General features: G+C 50.2%; 1 protein-coding gene across 1 annotated transcript; it reads left to right on the top strand.

Moving 5' to 3' along the window:
* The first annotated feature begins 5507 nt into the window (after nt 1-5507).
* SNAI2 (snail family transcriptional repressor 2) lies at nt 5508-9158 on the top strand. The gene is made up of 3 exons (XM_082858596.1): nt 5508-5761; nt 6451-6996; nt 7929-9158. The coding sequence occupies exons 1-3, from the start codon at nt 5683-5685 to the stop codon at nt 8108-8110; spliced, it is 807 nt and encodes a 268-aa protein (XP_082714722.1). The 5' UTR covers nt 5508-5682; the 3' UTR covers nt 8111-9158.
* Nucleotides 9159-24267: the final 15109 nt, after the last annotated feature.

Genomic DNA, 24267 nt, shown 5'->3' with positions numbered 1-24267 from the left:
GACCCCTTCAGGCGTGGACACCGTGGGGTCCTTGGCCAGACCCGGGAGCGGGGCTCACACTTCCTCAACTGCTCTGCGCTGGGGGGTCCGGAGCAGCTCTGCCTCCCTCAGGAGCCCAGGGCCTCCCGGTCCGTCCCTCTCCAGGTCCACCCACCAGGCTCCCCCACTTCTCCTGCGGCCTGGCTGGCACTGGGCTGTGGTCAGAAGCCTCCCCGGGGACCCAGGGTTTCTTACAGGCTCCCACTGGGAGCCCGGCTCCCTGTTGTCCCCGAGGAAGCACCTCAGTCCTTCTAGTAAGCGGGTGCAGACCGACCTGCCCACACGTGTACAAGGAAGCCATGTCCACGACACGGCAGCGCCCCACGCTGGGGGCAAGGCGTGTGCGTCACTCCCGTGCGCGCACACTTACGGAGAGAAAGAGGACTTCCCGGCTGTGGGGCACCCCCATTATAGCTGGAACACTGTTTCTTTACGGGTGGGCTTATCTCCCCAACAAAGTCCCATTTAAGACTGGAGCCCCTCCCAGTCGCTTCCAGTTTTGAAAGCCGCGTGGTGCTTATAGGATAAGAGTGGCGGTCAGTGTTGTCTCCTTTTGGGGAGAGACCACGGCAGCTCCTCAGCTAAGTGCTCAGGACTCTGGTCCGATGTCTTCCCAGAAGCCACACCCAAGGCCTGGGGTAAATGACACCAAGTTTGAAATGAAGCAACTGTGCCCCCGGTGTTACTTAGGAAAAAAGGGAGACGCACAGCGCAGACTGTGGTGGGTGGAACGGACACAGGAAGATGATTAATTAGGAAGATTATAAACATTCCCTAGGGAGGAAGACTGTGGGAAGACACTCTTCGTGCTCTGCAGCTGGTAATGAGCCTGACTCAGTCCTGTGATAGAAATGGTTACAACCGAGCAGTGGAATAGGTAGGGCTTGAACTTAAGCACATTAGAGATGAGTGCCCACCCCCCCCCCAGTTCCCTATTAGCAGTGTGACCTGACCCCTGCATCTCCATCTCCTCACTTGCCCTTGCAGGGCTGGCTACTTTGGGGAATAACTGAGCCATGCGTGTGCAGTGCCCAGCACGGTGGGCAGCTCACGTGGAACCTTCTAGAACCGCGGCCTGTATATCACCCTCCACTCCACAGACTGCCTGGCCTCAGGGTCTCGCCCACTTAGCAGACCAGGTGGGTAGCAGAGTGCCCAGCCGTGAAGGAGGATGCACAGTGGGAATCTGCCCCATCGTGGCCATTGATGCCCTGGGATGCTCGTTCCCGCCTTTGAGCCTCTGCCTGTGGGTCATCAGGGGCCCAGCGAACAACCATCCGAGGTGCCCCTGAGTTTCCAATACGATGCTTTCCTCACGACGGCCCAGACTGATGAAAGTCTTCCCCCCTCACTCACCATCCTTTAAGCGGCATAGTGCGTTTGTAAATATCACCTGTGTTTCTACAAACACAAATAAGTCACTGTTAATTAAGAACAGATTAAAAACTCAGGGTTTAAATAATGTTCGCCTGAAATTGGGGCAACTGCAAAATGAAGTTCTGTTCAGGCCCTGGGTGTGCGGACCAAGCGTCCACCTTCCCCGAGGTGGCAGCCTTGTCAGAGAATTATGGAAAAGGACGATCGGAAAGGAAACCGGGCGTCTCCCCAACTCCACCAGTAGGTGTCTCTCTGCACCCACAGATCCTGGAGCCCCAGCGTGCTCTCTGCTGTCCTTCCTGCTCCTCTAACTGCCCCGTCCGCAGGTACGGATAGGACGCTGTGGGCGTGGATGTCTTTGACCTTGAATGGCACATTAACTGCAGTGCAGCCACCAGAGGTAAAGGGGGCTCGAAAACGGCGCCTTGAGACGAGGTGCTGCATACAAGTTATTCGACACAAAATATTCAATACATCTCATTAAAAGCTGCTCCCACGTTCAGCAAGGTTTTGTGTTCGGTGTGTTAGATGCGCGCCCCTTCTGACCTCACCGCATTGGAGCCAGGCGGACACACACAGAACCCGCGGCTGTGAGACACCCAGGAAGAATGAGCGCCATCACACCATACAGCACACCCTGACAGCTTGCCTTCACACACACACACACACACACACACACACACACACACAGAGGCTCATGCTGACCTCGCTGAGCAGACATACGTGTGTACATGAGTTTTATCCACATCCCCAGAGGATGTCATGAAGCTCAGAACCTATTAGCAGAATCCTACACTCACTCTGATTATTTCCCCTTCTGCACTGGGAAATATTTGTCCCCATATCATTGGAAAAGAAACAAGGGAAGAGTATCGAACATAATTTACAGACAGAGATACCCAGGTACCCAAGGAAATACTTATTTCTCTTTCAGGGGCTGGTTGACTATCTGAAGCTGAGTTAAATTATGAATTAGGACTACAAGTGCATACACATCTGTGTACAAACACAGGTACGTGCCGAACCAGGAGCGGCCTCACGCCTTTGTCATTCAGACTTCAAAGTTCCATATCACAGCCACTGTGTTACTATCTAAATAGTTAAGGAATTAGCTAGGCACGATCATATTCTCCAGAGAGCACAGTCAAACCAACGACATTCCATGACTGCGTATCTTTCAAGGGAGATTATCCCTCCCCCACCCGCTCCAGGGTGCCGGCCACAAACTGAAGCCAGGAGACACACGACCGTCTCCGGAGCCCGTTCTCTGCCTCGGCCCAGCGTGGTTTCCTCTGGTGCCGGACTTGTTTCCTAAACTCAGTCAGATCTGCACTGCTCCCCACATGCCTACGTACCTCCATGTGCACAAATCCCTGTGCAAAGTAAACAACCGAAGGTGCGTTCCCAAACCCCAGGAATCTGATTTATTCCCCAATCCGGCGAGGCAAGAATGTGTCTTTCATGGAAAAGACGGGGTCCGGGAGAAGTCCCACCAGCACGGGGAGCCTGCGGGGAAGGGCTGGCCCTACTGTGGGTCACAGACCTGTCCTTTACAAAGCTGTCTACAAGTCACCTCTGTCAGCATCTTCAGAAAACAGAGCAAAGAAGAGTCTGTCAGGTAAGTCACATCAGGGCCCATCCTAATAGCCTTCCCGACAATTAAGGAACTAGATCACGTGGGCTTCCAAGGTCCCACGTGTCCCACAGACCACAGGGAAGGCGCGGCCCCCCTGGCGGGCTCAGTCACAGGGAGGGGTATTTTTAAGGGCCCACTTCCTCCAGGAGAACCGTGATCCTGGGGGGAGTCGGGTCCGGGAGCCTAGAAGCTGCCCCAGGCCGTCCTTTCTCCCCTCACGTGTCTGCTCCACAAAGGGCTGACATGTGCCCCCAGCTCCCCCCACACACACTGCGGGCCCAGGAACATCTCAGCCCCAGTGTCTTTCCTCCTCCTCCCAAGAGTCTGAGCCGTCCACCCAGGACTGCTTTCTTGCAGAACAAAACCCGCTTGGGTGTGTGCTGCCCCAGTGACACATTTAAGCCCAGAGTCCATGCCTGGGCCAGAGCGCCTTTAGCCAGTGACCGAGGCCAGATGCTGGCCGATAGGAGGGGACCTTTCACAGGTGTGGCAGAGTCCCGCAGCGGGTTCCTTGTTAGGGGGTCCTGTTCTTTGGGGGGGGGTCCCGGCAGCCTGCCTCCATCCTTCCATCCTCACTGCCTCGCCTGGCGCCGCTGGCCCCTCGGTGGGTGTGTGAGCGGAGCACCTGTGCCCTGACTCACCTGAGCGCAGCCCCGCCTCACGGGGCCCGCAGACCTGCGTAAGGATGCTCCTCAGATGGTCCTGACACCCCTACTCCCCGCCAGTGGGTGCGGGAACGCTTCCCGACTCTGCCTGGTGTCCGCGCGATGAGGCTTCTGTAACCCAGCTTCCAGGGGGTTCCTAGCGGAGTGAATTGCTGCTCAGCTTTTAAAATGGATTCTTCGAATACACAACTTTAGCAGGTTATCTCGTGCTGTAATTACCAGCAAACAAACACCGGATGCCCTTCACAGCTCAGTGTTGTGCGCGGGCTCTACCTGCAGCTCGGTGAGGACGGGAGAGCACTTGGCATCTGCGTTTTCCCGAGGGGTCGCATCTCTAACACAAGTGCTTCTGCAGGAACCGGCTGGGAAGGGCGAGGAGGGCCCCTGCCCCAATAAACCAGGCCCGGATCTGAAGCAGCCCTCCCCAAAGCAGAGGCTCAGAAACGGTGCTGTGAGGGACCCTCCAGGTTACCGTTTGTGGAGAAATCTGAGGCATGTTCACATTTTCCTGGCGCCTACGAACACCGCTCCTTCTAACATAAAGATTCATCTAAATTCCTTTCTCTGGCGTTTAAACTAGTGACTGTTGGGAGAGAAAAAAAAAAGGGGGGGGGATCATTGAAAATGGGCTCCTGCATCCGGAGTGCCCGCCCCGCCCCGCACACGGCTGCCTCGCCCCGAGATTAAGAAGTTATGCGGCCTGCCACGCGCTTCCCTCTTACAAGTCTTGCCTTCACACTGTTATTTTTTCACTTTTTTTTTCTCCTGGCACCTGTTCGAATCAGGAGTAGGGTGGTCTGATTGCAAATTTGTTCCTTCCTTAATCTCTAAGCAAAAGGTGGGGAGAAAATCTGGAAGGGACAGAGATGTTTGAAAATACGGTTGAAATGGCATTTTTACAATGAGCCACCTTAGCGTATTTTCAGATTGAATACCATACACAAAATCAAGGTACTTTTGCTGGTTACTAGACCAGCTTAAAAGCTTAACCAAGCAGTACTCATGAAAGCACCCTTTCTTTAAAAGCACCATGCAGCGGAGCAGCAGACATGAAGTTTGATGGCTTTATACTGAAAGAAACAGCACCATATAAAAGCAGGTAAATGTTTGAAACAATTGTCTCTAAGGGCCCATTCAGGCTTTTTTTTTTCCATAAAAAAACATAGTGATGCATGAAAAGATACAAGAGATGTATCTTTGTGGAGATGTTAAGATTCACCCATCCTTCCCTCTCATCCCTGCGGTGCCCCCACTTCTCCCCGAACGCGGGTCCTTCAGGGGCTACAAAGCACTTCTTTCAGGCACCGAGGCTAACATGGTGACACAGCCGCTCCACTTCCCGAGGAAGCGCCGCGTCCGGCTCGGCAGAGCCTCCGAGACGCGAAGCGCATCCTCAGCGCGAGGCCCCGGGAAGCCCCCTACGGGGCCCGCCGCTCACTCACTGGGGCTTTGTCCTCGCCGCTACCTTCCCTTTTCAAAAGCCAGGAGCGAACTGTTCCGTCTCCGGGCTAGCCGGACCTCTCCAGGGCCCGGGGGCCGGCCTCCCCGGCCAGCGCGGAGCCCACATCTGGAAGCCAGGCCCGGCCAGGCGGACCCGGCGCGCCCGGAGCACGGACGCCCGGCTTAGCGCGCAAGAAGGAAAATGACTTCTGCTGAAAAGACTCGAGCACTTTTTTCCACTCCACTGAAATCCGGGGCACAGCCCGTTTGGAACCAGAATAACTTAGTCTGACAACAGATTCTTCCTCTGTTCACAGCTGTCCCAGAGGGAGGAGCTGAAATCTGAACCTCTCGGCTGTGATTGGACCCTTCTCGCAAAAGAGAGGAAAAAAAGGCCTCCCCGCCGCCACCGCGGGCTCAGTCCGCGAGGAGCCCGCGACCTGGCGGCGCCGCACGCGCACCTGCCGGGGCCGCGATGCTGTAGGACCGCGCGTCCCGCGCCCCGCGCCCCGCGCCGCCGCCAGGATGCCGCGCTCATTCCTGGTCAAGAAGCATTTCAACGCCTCCAAGAAGCCCAACTACAGCGAGCTAGACACACACACAGGTAAAGGGGGGGGCCCGATGTCTGCATCTCCATCTATCTATAAATAGGTAAACGCAGGGGCGCGCGTCCGCTCAGCTTCTGTTACAAAAGAGCTGGAGACCGAGCTGTTTGCCTCGAAACAGGGTCGCGAAACAGCGGTCATTCCTCTGATCATCCAGGCTCAGGTTTAATTCAAAACTTTCAAACTCTGAACTGGCTAGGAGAACTTCCTTGGGCTCGTCCATCGTCCTGTTCCAAAGCGTGTACATACTTGCATAATGAGTACGTGGAGGGTGGGTGAAGCGCTGCGTAAACGTTGAATTACTGCTTTTTCCCCCATGTAATAAGGCTTCTTTCCTGCAGAAAGCGGCGTGATTTACGCCGATCTTTGTACTCACAGGCGTAAGCCCTGCGACCAGCCCACGCATAAAATGGAAGAGAGCTTTTCTGTATCTCTAAAAAGAGTGGGTAGGTTTTCCCCTCGCTGGGCTGCGCTCGCTGACCGCAGTGTGCCGGGGACACAGATGTGCCTTAAGGACAGTGGCCGCGAGCAGCAACGGTGGAAAAGAAATGTCCTCCCAACGCCTGCGCCTCTTACAGAGTCTGTCTTCTCATAAGCACGCCCCGCGCGTGTGGCCAAGCAGATTCTTCGTGCGTTTTTGAAGCTACGTTTCAGCTCACTCTCCTCTCCCCTCCTCTCTCCTCCCCAGTGATTATCTCCCCGTATCTCTATGAGGGCTACCCCGTGCCTGTCATCCCCCAGCCGGAGATCCTCAGCTCGGGAGCCTACAGCCCCATCACCGTGTGGACCACAGCAGCTCCCTTCCACGCCCCGCTGCCCACCGGCCTCTCTCCTCTGTCGGGATACCCCTCATCCTTGGGGCGAGTGAGCCCCCCTCCGCCATCTGACACCTCTTCCAAGGACCACAGCGGCTCCGAAAGCCCCATTAGCGATGAAGAGGAAAGATTACAATCCAAGCTTTCAGACCCCCATGCCATCGAAGCTGAAAAGTTTCAGTGCAATTTATGCAGTAAAACCTATTCGACCTTCTCTGGGCTGGGCAAACACAAGCAGCTGCACTGTGACGCCCAGTCAAGGAAGTCTTTCAGCTGCAAATACTGTGACAAGGAGTATGTGAGCCTGGGCGCCCTCAAGATGCACATCCGGACCCACACGTTACCTTGTGTCTGCAAGATCTGCGGCAAGGCGTTCTCCAGACCCTGGCTACTTCAAGGGCACATTAGAACTCACACTGGTAAGAGAAAACCTAGTCAGGGACGTTACTGATGGACCGAAGGAAGCTCTGGGCTGGCTGTCGGATTTGCATTAAGTGGCGACACGGGGCCTTTAATGATGGATGGTCATTTTTAGCTACTGCCTGACGACTCGAAAAATCGTCAGAGCACCAAGGGCTCCATTGCTTGCTAACACCCTCTGCTCCCGGGACCGCAAACAAGCATTTAGACTTTGGAAAGTAGATTCAGGAGGTTTGGTCTCAAAGATCAGTTAGCAAAACAGGAAAGATGTGCTTGAATGTGTGTTCTGTGAAATGGCTCCCGAGAGTCAGCAAGTACAAACGGCGCTATCCCGGTCAGTTGATCAGGGGGACAGAGAGATGAAGGCGCTGGGTTTTGGTGTGGATGGTTTCATTCTCGCTGTGCTCGCGCCCCACAGCAAGCTGGATGGTTAGAGCTGAACTGCTTTCCGTTGTTTGCTTTTGTTTCGTTTTTGCTGCCGAATTTTCTATCCCTAGCACAAAATTACCCTTCAGGGAGTCGAGGCGTTTATCCAGGCTTCGTCATACACGAAAGGAGGGAAAAGGGGAAAGGTTGGGAAATTTGGGGAGGAGCTGACCGTTAGCTGCACCTGCTGAAGCAGAGAGCCTTGACAAGCGAAGCCCTGGGACGACAGGAATTATTTCTGCGTGACTGGTGGCAGGAATCATATTCTTAAGTTCTTTTTAATTTGATTTTTTTTTTAATGCAACAGTCACATTTGTCTTAAAGGGCCAGACATTAAAACAAGTATCTATTCTGGAGGGTTTGAACCAAGTGTGGCTGTTTCTCGTGCTTTGGGCTAAATGTGGTGGTTGTTCAAAAACGTTATCTGGCTTTGTGTTTCCTCTGAAAACACTGATTGTCTTTCTTTCTCCCCCCGCCCGCCCCCCCACCCCATCCCACTCCCCAGGGGAGAAGCCTTTCTCCTGCTCTCACTGCAGCAGGGCCTTTGCAGACAGGTCAAATCTGAGGGCTCATCTGCAGACACACTCGGACGTCAAGAAATACCAGTGCAAGAACTGCTCCAAAACCTTCTCCCGAATGTCTCTTCTGCACAAACACGAGGAATCGGGCTGCTGTGTGGCACACTGAGTGACACAACCCATGTTTACTCAAGCAGAAGGCATTTCTTCACTCCGCCTCCGAATGACAAGTAAAAGTCCAAAGGCATTTTCTCTTGTGCTTACCGACCAAAGAATATGTATACACACACACACACACACGCACACACACACACGCACACGCACACACACACACGCACACACAGAGCTTCAAGAGCACGGGCATCCATGTGTGTCAAGTTAATCCTTTCCATGTGAAGTTTAAAATTACTATATATTTACTGACAGCTAGATGGAGAGGATAAAAGACAAGAATCTTTCTCTTCAGAGATGAAGCAAAAAGCACATTGTGCATCTTTTCTTACTAAGAAAGAATTCAAAGATTTACGTCGCTGCCAAATCATTTCACTGAAAAGAACAGTGTTGCCTTGTAATGGAATTTGTAATAGAACTTCCTATAGGAGGAGAATCTGCCAGACCCTATCTCAGGTGCCTTAGAAAGTATTCCGAGTTTACTTCATTACGTGTCTGATGTCAGGTCACCATCCTCGAGCTAAATCCTGTTTTGATTACTGGTCATGCTTTAAACTGTGTTTTTAAGGGAGGGAGGGAGGGGGAGAGAGGGGGGGAGAGAGGAAGAAAGAACAAGAAGAAAAAACACAGGAGAATGTATTAAAAGTGGGGGTTTTTGTTCTTTTTTTTTTTTGCCAATAACTATACGTGCCTTGGGGGAGACGGGAAAGACTAGCTTTGAACATTCCTGGTGCATACGCTCCATGTCATACTTTTTAAAAGAATTTTTGATGATTTTCTAAAAATTTTAATGTTTTAAATTTTAATGATTTTCTAACGATGGGAATAAGTGCAACAAAGGATTTTTAGAAACTCTGTGATGTACTTAAACTATTTTAAACGCATACAAGAAATGCAATCCACACAGCACTCTTTGCAACTGCCTTTTTAATTAATTGTATAGTTGATGAGTCCATGTAAATTTGTGTTTATTTTTATATGATTGAATGAGTTTTGTATGAAAGTGAGAAGTTGTCTATAGCTAATGCCTATAAACAACCTGAAGACTTGTGAAATTCACGTTTCTTTTTTAAAAAACAATTTTCAAGGTTCTTTTTTACAATAAACATTTTTGATTTAAAATCTATTGTTTGTATACTTTCAGAGACTTTGCTTACTTCATGATTAGTACCACCAAAGAGCTGCATGAAGAACTGTTTCATTTGTTAATAAGAGAAAAAGTGAATAGTGTTCATTATGCATGTGAGTGTCGTTTTATGTGTTTGATTATAGCAAAGCAATCGGTCAGTATTTTTTCTTTACTCTTAAGATAATACTGTTACATTCAGAAAGACCACGTCCTAATGGGAGTTTGTTAGCAGTATCTCTTTAACAAAAATCATGCTTTCTGAGTGCTAAAAATATTCTCCTTATTAATAGTCAAGAATATTTTTCAAAAATTTTTCTTCTTGATGACTTGATTGTTTTGGCTTTATGAAATCAGATTACAATTACTCGTTGTAATCAGTGCTTGTCACACAGGCCACTAGAACAGTTTAAGGATTTTAAAAGAAATATTTAATGATATATAAGAAGAAAAATAGAACTTCTGCTTGAAAAGATCAGGAAAAAATGGATTTATTATAAATTATACAAGTTGGAAGATTAAACCGTGCAAAGAAACCCCACGTCTAGTGGGATGAGCTAAGCTGCAGTCTGAGCGGTGCAGAGCTAAGTTTCCCTTTATGGTATTTTGAAGAGGCACCACCCACACCCAACGTGCACTGAATCAAACAGGGCAGGACCAGCCAGACCACATACAAGCACATGCTTACCAAACGCCGTGGACGAACTCACAAGTCAAGATGTTAACCAAGTGTCGCAGGCACTGTGACAACCACCAAGCTGTGTGTTTAAACCCAAACTCCAAACCTGTGGTGTGGTTATTTCACTATTAATCACTTCTCTCTGGTTTGCTCAGAACTTGGAGAATTATTTTTCCTTCTAATGTTCTTGTGATGCAAATAAAAGCTAGAACTAGTAGCTCAAAGATGTTAGCAATACCAATATATTCCCTTAATGTTCACACACATTCCACTATGTGTTACATTTAAATTTTAGTCAACATATATAAGGAGTGTGCATGTAACTAAAAAAAAACCCTCAATTTAATACTCTATGTTTAATTTTTTTCGTATCTCAGGATATATATCTCAAAGGCAAAATTATTTGGAGAGCAATTGATAAATGTAAAAGAAATGGCTGATAGCTTGTCTGGGACAATCTAGAGTCAAAAAAAGACGGCTTTACTTAGTGTATATGGCATATAAACGATACCTGGAAGTTTGCAGGCCAGGTAATACGCAGAAATATCCCACAAGGGACACGTGTGGGTGAGTCACATCCCTGCAGACATCTGGTTCGTCCTCCCAGGAACCACATCAGCCCACTTTCCTTTCCTCGTCAGTAGAGCTACAGGCAAGTCATTTCTTAGTGTCCCAAACGCAAACAGATAATTTTCTAAAGGGAAAAGTCTGTTCATTCGTTTAATTTCCTAGTGAAGCATTAGTGGTAATATTTTTGCAATATATTTCTGCTTTGTCCTCACCATTCTCACTTCATTCATGATTTAAATATTCTACTTTCATTAAGGTCACATGAGTTTGAATTACGGGACATCAATCAGACACTGAGATTTTCTACAAATACAGCTCAGTCATTTTTTAGATCTTTTAGCATTTTTACAAGGTCTTTGACTACACGTCCTCTAATACATAAGACGTGGCTCAGATGTCACATACTTTGAATACTTTTCCAAATTCACCCTTTCTGAGAGATTTATATCATTTACGATGTGGTGCTTATCTCACTGCATGGCAGTTTTGTTCTTTTTTTTTTTAAAGGTTTAATTTTTTATTTATTTTTGGCTGCGTTGGGTCTTTGTTGCTGTGCGTGGGCTTTCTCTAGTTGCGGCAAGTGGGGGCTGCTCTTTGTTGCGATGTGTGGGTTTCTCACTGTGGTGGCTTCCCTTGTTGTGGAGCACGGGCTCTAGGCGTGTGGGCTTCAGTAGTTGTGGCACGTGGGCTCAGTAGTTGTGGTGCATGGGCTTAATCACTCCACGGCATGTGGGATCTTCCCGGACCAGGGATCGGACCCATGTCCCCTGCATTGGCAGGCAGATTCTTAACCACTGTGCCACCAGCGAAGTCCCGAATAGGATTTTTTTTTTTTTTTTTTTTTTTTTTTGCGGTACGCGGACCTCTCACTGTTGTGGCCTCTCCCGTTGCGGAGCACAGGCTCCGGACCCACAGGCTCAGCAGCCATGGCTCACGGGCCCAGCTGCTCTGCGGCACATGGGATCTTCCCGGACCGGGGCACGAACCTGCATCCCCTGCATTGGCAGGCGGACTCTCAACCACTGCGCCACCAGGGAAGCCCTAGACAGAACATCTTAAAGCATAAATTCCCAGTAACCAGCACGTCTGCTGGAACACAGACATCAACACATGTTTGTTGAATGAATAAGTGAATAAAATAATAGAAATTGGTGACATATAGCCTGCAGATCTAAACTAAATTTAACATATTCCCCTTTATTGCAAAGAGTCTTGATAATTTTTGAGAGCTCCTCTAAGCAAATATGCTGGTGTGTCTCCTAACTTAGTGATGACATCCTGCTGCCAGTAGGGAGGATGCTCCAAACAGTGGATAAAGGGCAAATGCAGGGCACATGGACCAGGTCTGATAGACATTCTGAGAGCCTGAGCTTTGGAAACTGTGGTTTTAGTAATAGGGACGTGTTCTAATAAGCCTACTCAGTGTCTGGAATTTGTTTCTTATAATACGAGGGTGGTACAGTAGGAAGAGCTCCAGCTTTTAAAAGCAACATATATGTTTGTATTATCGGCTTTACGTCCTTATGCAACTCACTTAACCCCTCAGTGCCCCGTTTCCTAAAGTGTATAAGAGGACGGGATCCCCTTATGCAACTCACTTAACCCCTCAGTGCCCTGTTTCCTAAAGTGTATAAGAGGACGGGATCCTTAGCGTCCCAGCTCAGGACTGACAGTGCCGGACACAGACAGGCCTTATACAGCACAGGGTCAAGCCCATGATGCTATCACTCAGCACTGAGCTACACCTGCTCCCGAGCTGGATGCCACCTCACCTGGGTCACATCCAACGGCCACGGGTTCTCGGTGCTGCTGGTCTTTTACGGGTAAAGAGACTGAACTCAGAGAGTTTGGAAAATGGAGCCAGGGTAGCAGAGGCCTTGAGCTGCAGAACTGAAATCCAAACCCAGATTCTTCCGGCTCCCAAGACCCTGCTTCTTCCGCTGCTCGTGGGGAGGGAGGGCCCGCTGGGCCACACAGGCCACGGCCACCATGACACAGGCACACAGCAGAGGCCACTGAGAAGACCAAGATGACGTGGCCCCCAGATTAAACAGTGCAGGGCCGCCTTTAGGAGCCGGTGTAATTCAGGAATTACCCAACCACGTCTAGCTCCGTTCGAGAAGCCCTGCTGGCCCCTTTCTTCCAGGGCCGCCGGCAGGCCCCGCTCCCCGACGGCTCCCCTGCGCCCTCCTGGGGCCCCGCAAGCCCGTTTCCTCTCTCGCCCGAGCTGAGAGGCAGCTGGCCTCCATCCTGGGCCATTAACACTTCATCTTCTGAAGGCCACGGCCGTTCCCTCATACACCCACGTTCCTCACCCCGGCTTTTATCTCCCCAGACGAGAAAGGCTTCCAAGTCAAGCACCATTTCTTTCACCACTAAAATGTGGACACTCTGGGGTAATGAGGCAGTTACAATTGTGGAAAGTCTAAGGCTCCTCTGGCTAAGATCCACTTCCGAGGAGTTGCCCCTGGTTCGGATACTGGAAACACTGTGAGCAAATTCACTTACGAATGAGTGTTCTGTCATCACGGGAAGCAAGAGTTCTCCAATGAGACGGCTTTTCCCCCATTCTTATCTTCTCACCAGAGGCAGACGGAGAACAGAAGCGTTCCACTCACCTGAGACGGACACAGGTGGAGGGAAACCCTCTGGTTTAATTTTCAGGGATAAACGTGTGTCCACGAGCACAGGGCCAGAGCTATGTGCGAAGCGAGGGGCCGGCCCCTCGGGCGTCCAGGAAGTAATCGCTACCCTGTGGGCGGGTGCGCGTCAAAAGCAGCGCGCATGGCAACCCTTCCGCCCTGGTCCTCGTCCAGGCCGCAGACAATGAGCGCTTCAGCGGAGGACGTGGCGCCACGTCCCCGTCCCGGGACCCCAGAGGGGCTGGCGAAGCATTTATAGCCGTGAGTGGAAGGTCTTCTGCCAGCAGGAGACGGCGTGCTTACATGTTCTGGGCGCTCCCTCACTTAATTAGGCTCCTGTGCTTATAACCCTCTCGGCCAGTTGCTTGGGAAGATGACCTGTAGAGACGATTTGCGAGTTATCACTAACTAGTTTTCTTAGACAATGGCCGAGGGACAGTTAGGGCGGCAGGGAAGGATGGATGACTTTCTCCAGGCGTTTATTCTGGGCTGGAACTTACCTCCCCACACCCGCCCTCCCAGGGCAGGACTTGTGCCCCTACGTAGTCAGGAGGGAGCAAGGGCTGGTTCTAAAAAGTGGGAAGGAAAGACTCAAATGAGGTGAAATTGTGAGACACTCTTTTAACAAAGACAGCGAATGGTCATTATAGTTCTGAGTGACCCACCAGGCGCGTAGAGGGTTAGCGCTCTCCGGTGGCGTGCGGCGCTTTTATTCAGATCCGGCAGAAAAGACGGTGAAAGAGGCCACCACTCGGGCCACACAATCTCGCGGAGCTGCAGGCCCCGAGGCCCATCGGAGCCCCCACCTGTCAGACCTCCGTGTGCTGGGGGTCACCCTGGGTCTCAGCGGGGCCTCGGGAGCGGGCCTGAGCATCTCGAACCAGCTTCCAGGTGATGGACACGAGGCTGACCCTGGAACCTCACCCCGAGGAGCCGGGCTGTGACCACGCTCAGCTCCCGGCCCGCCCGCTCCCCGCACAAGCTGAGGGCGGCAGACGACGTCCACGGAAGCGGCGCCTCTCCTCCCGGCCGCCCTGCCCATACCACCCACCTGCCGCCTGATCTGCACAGCGAGTGACGCTCTAACGCTCTGACTATGGCTTCAGTCCTCCTCCACCTTTGGGCCCAGAAACACACACCGGCTCCTTCCACTCACACCCCAAGGCTGGGCCCTGCTCTCTGCAGAGGCTTCTAACTGTGCTTTCACCCCAAAGGGAGAAAAGCAACCACACTGGCAAGGCTGACCTGGGGGTGGCCCCCAGGACCCAGAGGTGTGGTCCAGCCTGGGTGCCCTCAGCACCCAGCAGCTCCCCTGGGCCTCCTCCCGGGATGCCCGTGGCCACCTCGGGGAGCAGCTGCGGAGGCGTTTCCTGCCTGATTACCTTGTATCTTTGAAAAGTATTTGACTTTCTGCCAAGTGGAAATTAGTTGATGGATTTTTTTCTCTAGTTTTCTCTAGTTACCTTTACTATGTCATTTTAAGTTAATTCTGTATTACTGATTAATATTTATGTAAAATTGCAAATAGACATTCTTAGGAGAAAAGTATTTTCTCTGAACTGATGACAAGTAACCCTTTCCTCTCTTAAATGTTTTTCTTTCATAATACCCAAACTTATCCAAAATACAATAAAAGGATGATAGATAATTAAGTTGAGGATCGTGTTACTTGCGAAGTGTATTGTGGAATGAATAACGTGTAATAGTAGTCAGCTGATCCTTGAAGCACACGGGTTTGAGCTGTACGGGTCCGTTTATTAGTGAATAGTTTTCACTAAACACTGCAGCACCGTACGATCTGAGGCTGGTTGAATCCACAGGTACTGGGGCCACCTGTGAAGTTACACACAGATTTTTCACCTGTGGGGCGTTCGGCACCCCTCACCTCCACCCACGTTGTTCAAGGGTTAGCTGTATGCGTAATGAAGGCTTCCCTATTTCTTATGTTAGTTACTGTTTGGTGAAGAAATTTCATATTATTGACAATGTACTGATGACCTTGGGTTCTCTTATTTTATAGAGTAAACTTGTTTTAAAACCTTATTTGTCAAAACAACATAGAATGGAGATCACGTCGTCCTAAGCCTATAGAATCTAAATGAAGTAAAGGTTTGAATTATAACAGGGCAAATTCAGCAGGAATTACCTAAAGAAATAGGTAAGAACCAATGTCAGGTTTGGGGGGTGATACCGTGCAAAATGCCATAAAGCATCACTAGGTGCTACACTGGCCCAGTGTGGGCGTCCTCTTCAAGGTGGCTATCAGTCGGGTCCAGACAGCCCCATCTTGCTTAACCTGAGCTTTGCTTGGTCGCTAGGAGGTCTGCTCCCCGATGGTGGGACAGACACTGCGGGCTGACCCAGGGGCAAGGCAGAGAGGGCGCCTGGGTGTTAGCACGTCAGTGGAGCTGCGCGGTTCTGCCCTTCTCCAGTTGTGCTTGTCCCGCGTGCGCGTCGGGCTTTGCTCCTCTGCCCTGGTCGCAATCGTAAGTTATACGCACTGTGGGTAAAGGCATTCTGCTGAGTCCAGGCCTAAAACGCACACCTGGTCCCCCACTGAAGCACGCTGACCACGGCCCCCCTTCCCGTCTCCTGCAGCAGGAATGGGGGTGATGTCTGGATCTGCCATAGCTCTGGGGGGACTAGAGGTCCTTCCAGCCTCCGCGTGTCCTGAAGACCGACAGACGGAGGGGCCCAGCCCGTGTCTCTGCAGCATCGGGGGTGAGGTGGACAGAGCGGAAGGAACCTCCAGGGGCCGTGGCAGGGTTGGGGGAGCACAGGCTGCTTGGTGGCTCTCAGACTTGAGAGAGCATCGGAATCAGGTAGGTGGAAACACAAACTGCTGGTCCCACCGCCAGAGCTCGGCATTAGTGGGCTGGCAGGGGACCCAAGAGCCTGCATTTCTCCCAGGCTCCCAGGTGAGGCTGGTGCAGGTGGTCAGGGACCACCTCTGAGGAGGGCAGGGTCCCGGGAAGGGAGGGGTCAGAGGCCCAGCTGCTGCAGGTCATGGACGAGTTCAGAATCCTCTCTCTCACTGCCGTTCACTGCGTCCTACAATTCACCAAGCAATCCAGGGACTAGGCGCTTGACAGAAAGGGGGATCGGAGAAGACCTCCCAGTGAAAAGCTGAGAAGGAAACAGCACACACCTGTTCTGAATGATTCCAAACTCTTTATAAATTCCTCTACAGCATAGCGGCTCTCAAAGAGTTTGAAATTAAGCTGAAAAGATACGGTATAAAATTCAGAGGGGAGGAGAGGTGGGAGCAGAGCTTCCCTGCACGACAGCAACGATTTTACGGAATGAAAGAGAAAGAAAAGGATAGCTACCATCGCTGCAAAGATTTCCTTATAAAATTAAACTGGGTGAGAATCCAGGCATCTTTTCCCCATGTATTAGTATTTTTAAATCATTTTCTTGTGTTTATAAGCTACAGTGAATGAACTCGTTTGGAATAATTGGGCTTTTACTGGTGGGATAAACACTGATCAGCTACAGATTTCCCTCCATGAACCCAGCCAGACAAGCCCCTCTTAGATTCTGTGTTTTAAATCAAAGATGTAAAAGGATCTTTTGTGTTACTGCTTTCCTGAGGCAATAAAAAAGAATTAGAAGAAAAGGCAATTCTAAAGTGTAACTTTTGGAGTTTTACAATTTAGGAAGATCTGGAGGCCTCCGGGGTGGAGCTGCTGCTAGGGTGCTGGCCGGACCCAGGGCGGGAGCCTCGTCAGGGGACGCCAGCTTGGTCCTCTCTCCTGCCAACGTGGAACAGCCCAGGCGACTTTCCAGGAAGGTGTCCTGATCCATTTTAAAGACAGCCATTCTCTTTTTTCAGTTTCAGATCTTAAACAAGGAAGGGGCTGCGTTTTCATTTGTCCTTCGGAAATTGATGTTGGACAACACAAACATCAATGTTATGACGTTTTAAAAAGAACTGACGGCCACAGCCCCGTTGTAATCGAGGCCGTTCTGGTCTGTGGTCCCAGCACAGAGCACAGTGGGGCTCCCGGGGCTCTGGGCCCAGCTGTCCAGGCTCCACATGTGGCCTCGCTGCGGCGTGGACTGTTCCTGAGTCCGGGTGGGTAAGGAGCGCACAGTGGATTCAGCACATTTTTTTCTTCGAGTTGAACTTGAAGAAGAAAGTCAACGAGAATGTGATTCTCTCTGGGTCTGTTAAGAGAGAGACACTCCTCCCTCTTCATCAGCCTTTCTCACCTGCTCTTGTCACTGTTAATAAAGTCACCTTAGAGGGGTGTGATCAGAGCACCTACCCTTTTATCATCACGGATCAGTCTCTAGCTAGTGGCCCACCAGCCTCAAAGCCCCACCCACAATAACGCCAGAAGCTGAGAAGTCAAGATGAGGTTTCTCAGACTTTAAAACCACAGAAACATACAGAAAGCTCTTCATCCAATGAGCTTGGCAAGAGCTTTGAAACTTTTCACCTCCTGTATGATGCCCTTATATAATGTGCACACTTATATGTGAGAATAGATGACTTCTGCAAACAGGAAAGAAATCAACACTTTGGAAAATCAAAGGACAGAACACTGTGACCGAGTCTGACTTCCTGTTGTGTTTTCTCTCCATGTGCTTTACCTGTTATCTGGGTCTATGTCAAAGATAAAGTGATTTTTTTTAGAGCTTCCCTGGTGGCGCAGTGGTTGAGAGTCCACCTGCTGATGCAGGGGACGCGGGTTCGTGCCCCGGTCCGGGAGGATCCCACATGCCGCGGAGCGGCTGGGCCCGTGAGCCATGGCCGCTGAGCCTGCGCGTCCGGAGCCTGTGCTCCGCAACGGGAGAGGCCGCGACAGTGAGAGGCCTATGTAATGCAAAAAAAAAAAAGATAAAGTGATTTTTAATACCAGAATCATTTTCGTTCAATCAGGAGGATTAAAATGATGTGCAGGAGAGAAGTATTTTGAAGCAGAGTTGAAAAGGAAGATTAGAAATGGGTTTCTCACTTATCTTTTTCACGAATGTGTGAATTCCACCTGACAACCCTCCCCCGCCTTTGCTGGACGCCGCACAAGGGCAGTGAGTTACCAGCACATACTGACACTTGGGTTGGAAGTGAAGCACGTGCGCAGCTGCCATGGCAACGAAGATGACTCCATCTTCAGAAAGTCCTTATTCATTTCCGGCGCCAGAAAACCCCAACCAGGAGAAGGCAGGGCTGGGGGCTGGCCCGCTTGCTTTCCGGAGGTGGTCGACAGGCCCCACGGGCCACGGGCTTCCCTCCGAGTTCCTCCCAAGCCAAGCACACCCTTCACCAGCGCAGCTGAGCCGACCATTGGCAGCAAACCCACTTGGAGTTTGACATACTGTGATCCTTGGTGTCCATTTTGGCTTTTTCCTAAAAGCCAACCTGCTTAATCCAGCGAAGTGGCATCCTCCCACCTGTACTGTTCACAAAGGAAGAAACAACGTGACGCGCACCTGTTCAGGTCCCTGTTTTACTCTCTTTCCCATAACAAGTTAAAACTACATAAAAGAATATGGAAAAGAATGCAGGTATGTGTATAACGGAATCACTTTGCTGTGCAGTAGAAATTGGCACAACACTGTAAACCAACTGCACCTGGATAAACTAGATCTTAAAAGAAAGCTGTCCACGGCTTTTACACTGAGATTAGCCAATGCTCAACATTATCAGCCATGAATCCCGCCAACCACAGTGGGACCCAAACCCCAGACAAATCTGTAGAAGCCGTCAGCTAAAAGAGGCGCTCAGAACATGATAAACCTATCAACACGCCAATACCGTTTCTTATTGGCCAAACGAGCTTTTTTTTTTTTTTTTTTTTTTGCGGTACGCGGGCCTCTCCCTGTTGTGGCCTCTCCCGCTGCGGAGCACAGGCTCCGGACGCGCAGGCTCAGCGGCCATGGCTCACGGGCCCAGCCGCTCCGCGGCATGTGGGATCCTCCCGGACCGGGGCACGAACCCGTGTCCCTGCATCGGCAGGCGGACTCTCAACAACTGCGCCACCAAGGAAGCCCCCAAACGAGCTTTTTATATCCAGTAATCACAATATTGCATTCTGTCAAGTAATAAGTAAACACTCAGAAGACCATGAAGAAGTGGTGAGTTGCTGTTTAATTCATATGTCGTCACAAATAGCTTTTACTAAATATATATAAAGAGATCCCAGGAAACTGACATTTCTACCACAAAAACACCATGGCCAATTCATCAGCCACGTTGGATAATCTGTCAATATTTCACAGAATCCCAACTCACCGAAAGAGGATGGGAGACCCTGTACCCCAAGATCAGTGAATCTTCGAAAATCCAGAAACTGTCTACTTGGGGATCATGCGGGGACATTCAAGTAGTTCTGATCCAAGCCTGGGCCCCTCTAACTGGGACTATCTGATATGGCTGTGGCTTTAGGCTCCATCCTCATGAACGAGGAAAAATTAACAGGAGAGCAATTCTGGCCCACTGGCCCAACTCCAGGGGGAACATGAGCTCACTGAATGAGCAATCATGTGTTTGCCATGCCCTCATGGCAAGAGCCCACCCTGCTCTTTAACCAGGGGAAAGGATGGCAGAGAAGGCTCTCTATCTGCCTCTGATATAGCAACATACAGTCATGAAAAAGAAAAACTTTCCTCAGCACGTGACACCAAAGGCAACTCCTGAACGTAAGATACTACCCGAACCCACAGGCGTTTACTGACTGCTCAATGACTAAATGGTTGATGTTATATTTGTGTGCTCCAGAAATACTGAACAGTTTCCTACAGTTTCCTAAACAGACTGAACTCTGGAGCGTCCTGTACCTCCTGCCGCTGGTCCCCCTCCTACCTTGTGTCCATCTGGCTCATTCCCACATGTTCTTGGAACCCAGTTCAACTGCCTCCTCTTCCAAAGAGCTTCCTCTGACTTTCCCAGACCTGCACGGGGTTCTTACCCCCACGGCACACCACACACAATTCACGCGACAGTTGTTTGCCTCTGTGCCCGTCTCCTCACTGGACTGTGAATTCTTTAAGGGTCGACACTGGGACCACATTTTTACTTCCCAACACCCTACATGTTCCTGGGGCCGAATAGATGAGCAGAAAGTTTTTACTGCACGGAGGACTATTTTGTCCCAAGGTAGCCGTGATCTGGTGATTGTGAGAATAACTTAGCTTCTCACTGTAAGCCCGGAAAGGTATTCTAAGACACCTTGAAGCCAAGCAGCGCAGATCACAGATGAACATCGATGTACGATCAGCGGCTGTCTCCCGTGGGGCAGGGAAGCCAACAGCTGTCACAACCTCAGTGCATTTTTCAAGCCCTCACGCTCTGGTCACCGTTTCCAGGTCTGCCCCCGGCAGAAAAGTTCATCATGATTAAACAACGGCAAACGCTCTAACTAAAGCCACGTTTCCAGCCCCGCGTGCCTGCTCTATCTCCCTGTCTCCAGCCTCTCCCTCTTGCCACCTTTTCCTTCCCCCGTACATGCGGGGGTGGGACCGCAGATGGGACTTTCCTGTGGTGTGCTGCAGGCTCTCTGCGCCTCTCCCAGCTTGTCCCCCTGCCTTCTGTGGTCTCGGAAACCAGCTTTCGGGATGATTCACCCAGCACTACATGCTCCGGATTGTTTAAGGCTCTTTCGTGCACTTAATGGTTCTTCAAAAAATGCAGCTGCCCAGTGTCTGTGTCGAACTACATCCAGGAAGAAAGAGTGTGTCTCCCTCAAGTCATCTCTACTTGCGCACAGATCTAAGTTCCTATCTACATTTCAGGGGCGTGTACGTGTGTATGAGTGTGTGTGCGTGCGCGTGTGCATGTATGTGCGCGCACGTGTGTGTGTGTGTGTGTGCGTGTGCGTGTGTGTTGCAGAAGCGCCGTCACTGTGTAGAGTCTCTCAGGCTGGCAGCCTTGATGCAACGTTCAGTCTTTGAAAATCCCTATTTGGAACATTAGAAACATCTGGAGAAACCACATTTCCATGTTGAAATAAAGATAAGTTGTCATTTCTGCTGCTCATTTTGAATGTATCCCACAGCCTGATGAGAGGATTTTGCCCAGAGCAAGTTATAGAGAAAGGGACTAAAGAAGAAAAAAAAAACTTTTTAAGGAAAAAAACAGATTTTGTAGCATTCTACCAGGAGTTCTCTTAACTACCCCTCCCACCAGGCCCAGTGGGTGGGCTTCCGGGGTAACTCGGGCCGGGAGAGCGGCAAGGACCATGGCAGGCAGGGGCCCTGGGCAGGCACACTGACCAGCCGTGGTTGGCTTCCCTTTGCTAAATTCAAATAATAATTTCGACCTATGCCTAATAGTGCATGTCTGTGGTCTGCACGTCTAGGATAATGCAGCATCAACACAAGGTTTCAGGCTGACGTTCTAATTTCACACTTGCTTGTCTTCTTGGGCCTGCGATTAAAACTCACAGCTTTCCATGCGTCCTCCTTCCAGGGAGACAGCAGTGCATTTTCACAGAACCGCAGCTCCTGCGCCTGCAGGTGCCCCTCGCAGGGGATTCAGGAGCCCAGGCTCTGCCCAGGACAGCCTGGTGCCCAGCTAGCAAACTCCCTGGGGCATCGAGCTACCTTCATGTTCCTCACATTCTGTCCCACTACCTCGGTCATCTCCTGCTAAGAGCAGTCCTTTCATTTGCTGTGGTTCTAACGCACTTGTGGGAAAAAGTATCAGACGACTTTGGCTTTGAGATTTCACACTGGAGTCTGAATCTGTGGTTTCATTCCAAAAATACCATAAGAAAGTCTGAGGAGCAGCAAAGCCAGGGGAAAAAATAGCTGACACTGAGATTCAGTCCCAAGCATCCACAAATATTCCTAGAATCTTTTTGTTTTTTTTTTTGGTCAAGGAAACCTTTCTTCAAAGAAAAGCTTAGTCATTGAAGAGCCAGCTGTGTGAGAGACAAGTGAGAACGATTCTCCTTGAAATGGGCCCGGATGCTGCCTGCACTTCTTTCCAGACGCCCCCCTGGAGTTCATCGGGCAAGACTGACACCACCTCCTGGCCCCCACACTGTGCTCCGGAAAGTAGGTGTCTTCAGATGCTTCACAAAGACTCCACTGGTCCCAGGCCCGTCGATGTAGACTGAATCTTCTCATGGTCTCTTTACTGTACCGGACAGGAGTTCTTACACCAGAGATCTGGACACCCCACGGCCTCTCTGGGTCACGGTCACTGCCAGATGAGATGTCCTGTAGGCTGCCAGCCCCTGCTCTCCCCGGGGAAAGACCTCAGGGAGAACAACCCCTGACCTATCTGACCACTGCCTGCAGGAAGAGGGGTGCTGGGAAGGTGGGGGGGAGGACAGTAACTCGGGGCCCACGTGAGGCCGGGGGAAGGTAGGGATGTGAGTAACCCACGTACATTTACGTTGGGTCATTTCCAGCGATGAGGTCCGTAAGAGTAAATGCCAGTGCCTGGGCACTCTCTGCAGCCCAAGAATCCAACACAGAAGCTCTGCTGACATCCTGCCATCACCTCCTGCATCCCTCAGCAGAATGGCAGCGCACAGCAACTGAATGACGGGTATCTCTTCCTCGCTGGGAACACATATTTCTCAAATGAATCTGAATATTTACCCTCCAGTCAATTTCGAGTGCTATAATGGCTTCCACTTCCTTGTAAATATGGGCATTTTAATGATTTCTGAGAAAGGACACAAAGAAAAAGGAGTGGAAAAAAGAAACTTTCAAGATCGTGTCACACGGCTCACACAGGTCGTGCTAAATCTATGGATGTAAATTAAACAAATTGATACTCTATCCAGTCTGTCAAATAGATCAACAACTGTTTTTTTTTTCCTGTGAGTTTTCCTTTTTCTTCTTTTTCTTAAGGAATGGGTAAAATGCTTTGGGTAAACAGGTAAACAGAAAGATCATTCTGAGTCATCACCTCAGCCGTCCACTGTCTGCATCTTGATGGTTTTCGACCCTCCTGAAATTTTCCATTCGACTTGGGTGGCTGGTTTTACATTTTTTCCTGGACCCCTGCACCCTGTGGGGCTTGGGACTCCACCAAAGACAGAAGTGAACTGCCACCTGCCTGTGGTCTCCTAGCTCCTGCCCCCCTGGCCACACGAAGCTGGAGGGAGGAGAGACCTGCCCCGGGAAACCTTTAAAGGGAAAGGAATTTCGTGCCAAGGCTAGTCTTCATATGCAGATGGAGAAGCCTTACTTAACCTCCTCTTTTCACATCAGGCTTTCATTTGTTAGATGGTAAAAGACAAATAATTTAACTTTATCTATGTATCTATAAGAAATTTGATAACACTTTAGAACTAGAACTAGATTGGTAGATACTTAGATTCACTTGAGAAATATTTTTTTACACTCTAAAAGCCTGAGCCAGAGATAAACCTGCTAAAATCCTAGTTGTAAAAGCAAAAAACCTTCACGGGCTTTTCTATCACCCAGACTTAAGTGTCGTAGGGAGCTTCCAGCCCCTGTTGGGTATCCATCCCTCCTGGGAGATACTTTGCTAAACCTACTAAGTGAATGACGTACAGACAACCCCCTGCACTTACTACTCTGAGAGAATTAACATTCGCTTTCCGAAGATTCCTGTTGTCATCAGTGTTTTTACAGGACAACTGTTCTTACATACTAACACGGCTCTTTTTTTTTCCAGGAAATTGTTAGTTACGGAATCCAACTGGCCAACTGGCTGCAATCTCTGTGAACCGAACGCAGGTGGGACATCTCCTTTGTGACTCTCACTTTGAAAGGTGCCCTGAGAGTAACAGGCTGATGTGGGACCATGTTAAAGCTGCTTTGAGGCAGCGCCTGGGAACACAGTGACACCAAGGAGTGCAGAACACAACCTCAGAGGTAAATCTCTCCTCTTCACCTTATCCCCTCCTCCTGTCCACATTCTAATTCTGAGGAAACCCTTCAGTAACTTCCTAAACTTTCAACCAGCGGGGTTCTCACCAGGCATCTAGGCTCGGAGGCTGTCCTGCATTCCGTTGATCGCCTTCAGAGTGAGCTCTGCACAGAATGCGGATGCCAGGACCCTGCACGGAGCTACATCCGGCCGCTTGGAAGCCTGTCTGCACAGGTCACTTTCTACACGGAGTCACATGTGACATGGATCAACTCATAACCCTATAAAGCAACAGCACCATCAAAGTGCAATATCGTAACAACCGAATTTGTGTCTG

The sequence above is a fragment of the Leucopleurus acutus genome (assembly GCF_964270905.1).
Source record: "Leucopleurus acutus genome assembly, chromosome: 17".
NCBI lineage: Eukaryota > Metazoa > Chordata > Mammalia > Artiodactyla > Delphinidae > Leucopleurus > Leucopleurus acutus.
The sequence above is the reverse complement of the archived record's forward strand: the minus strand, read 5'-3'. Positions and strand labels throughout refer to the sequence as shown.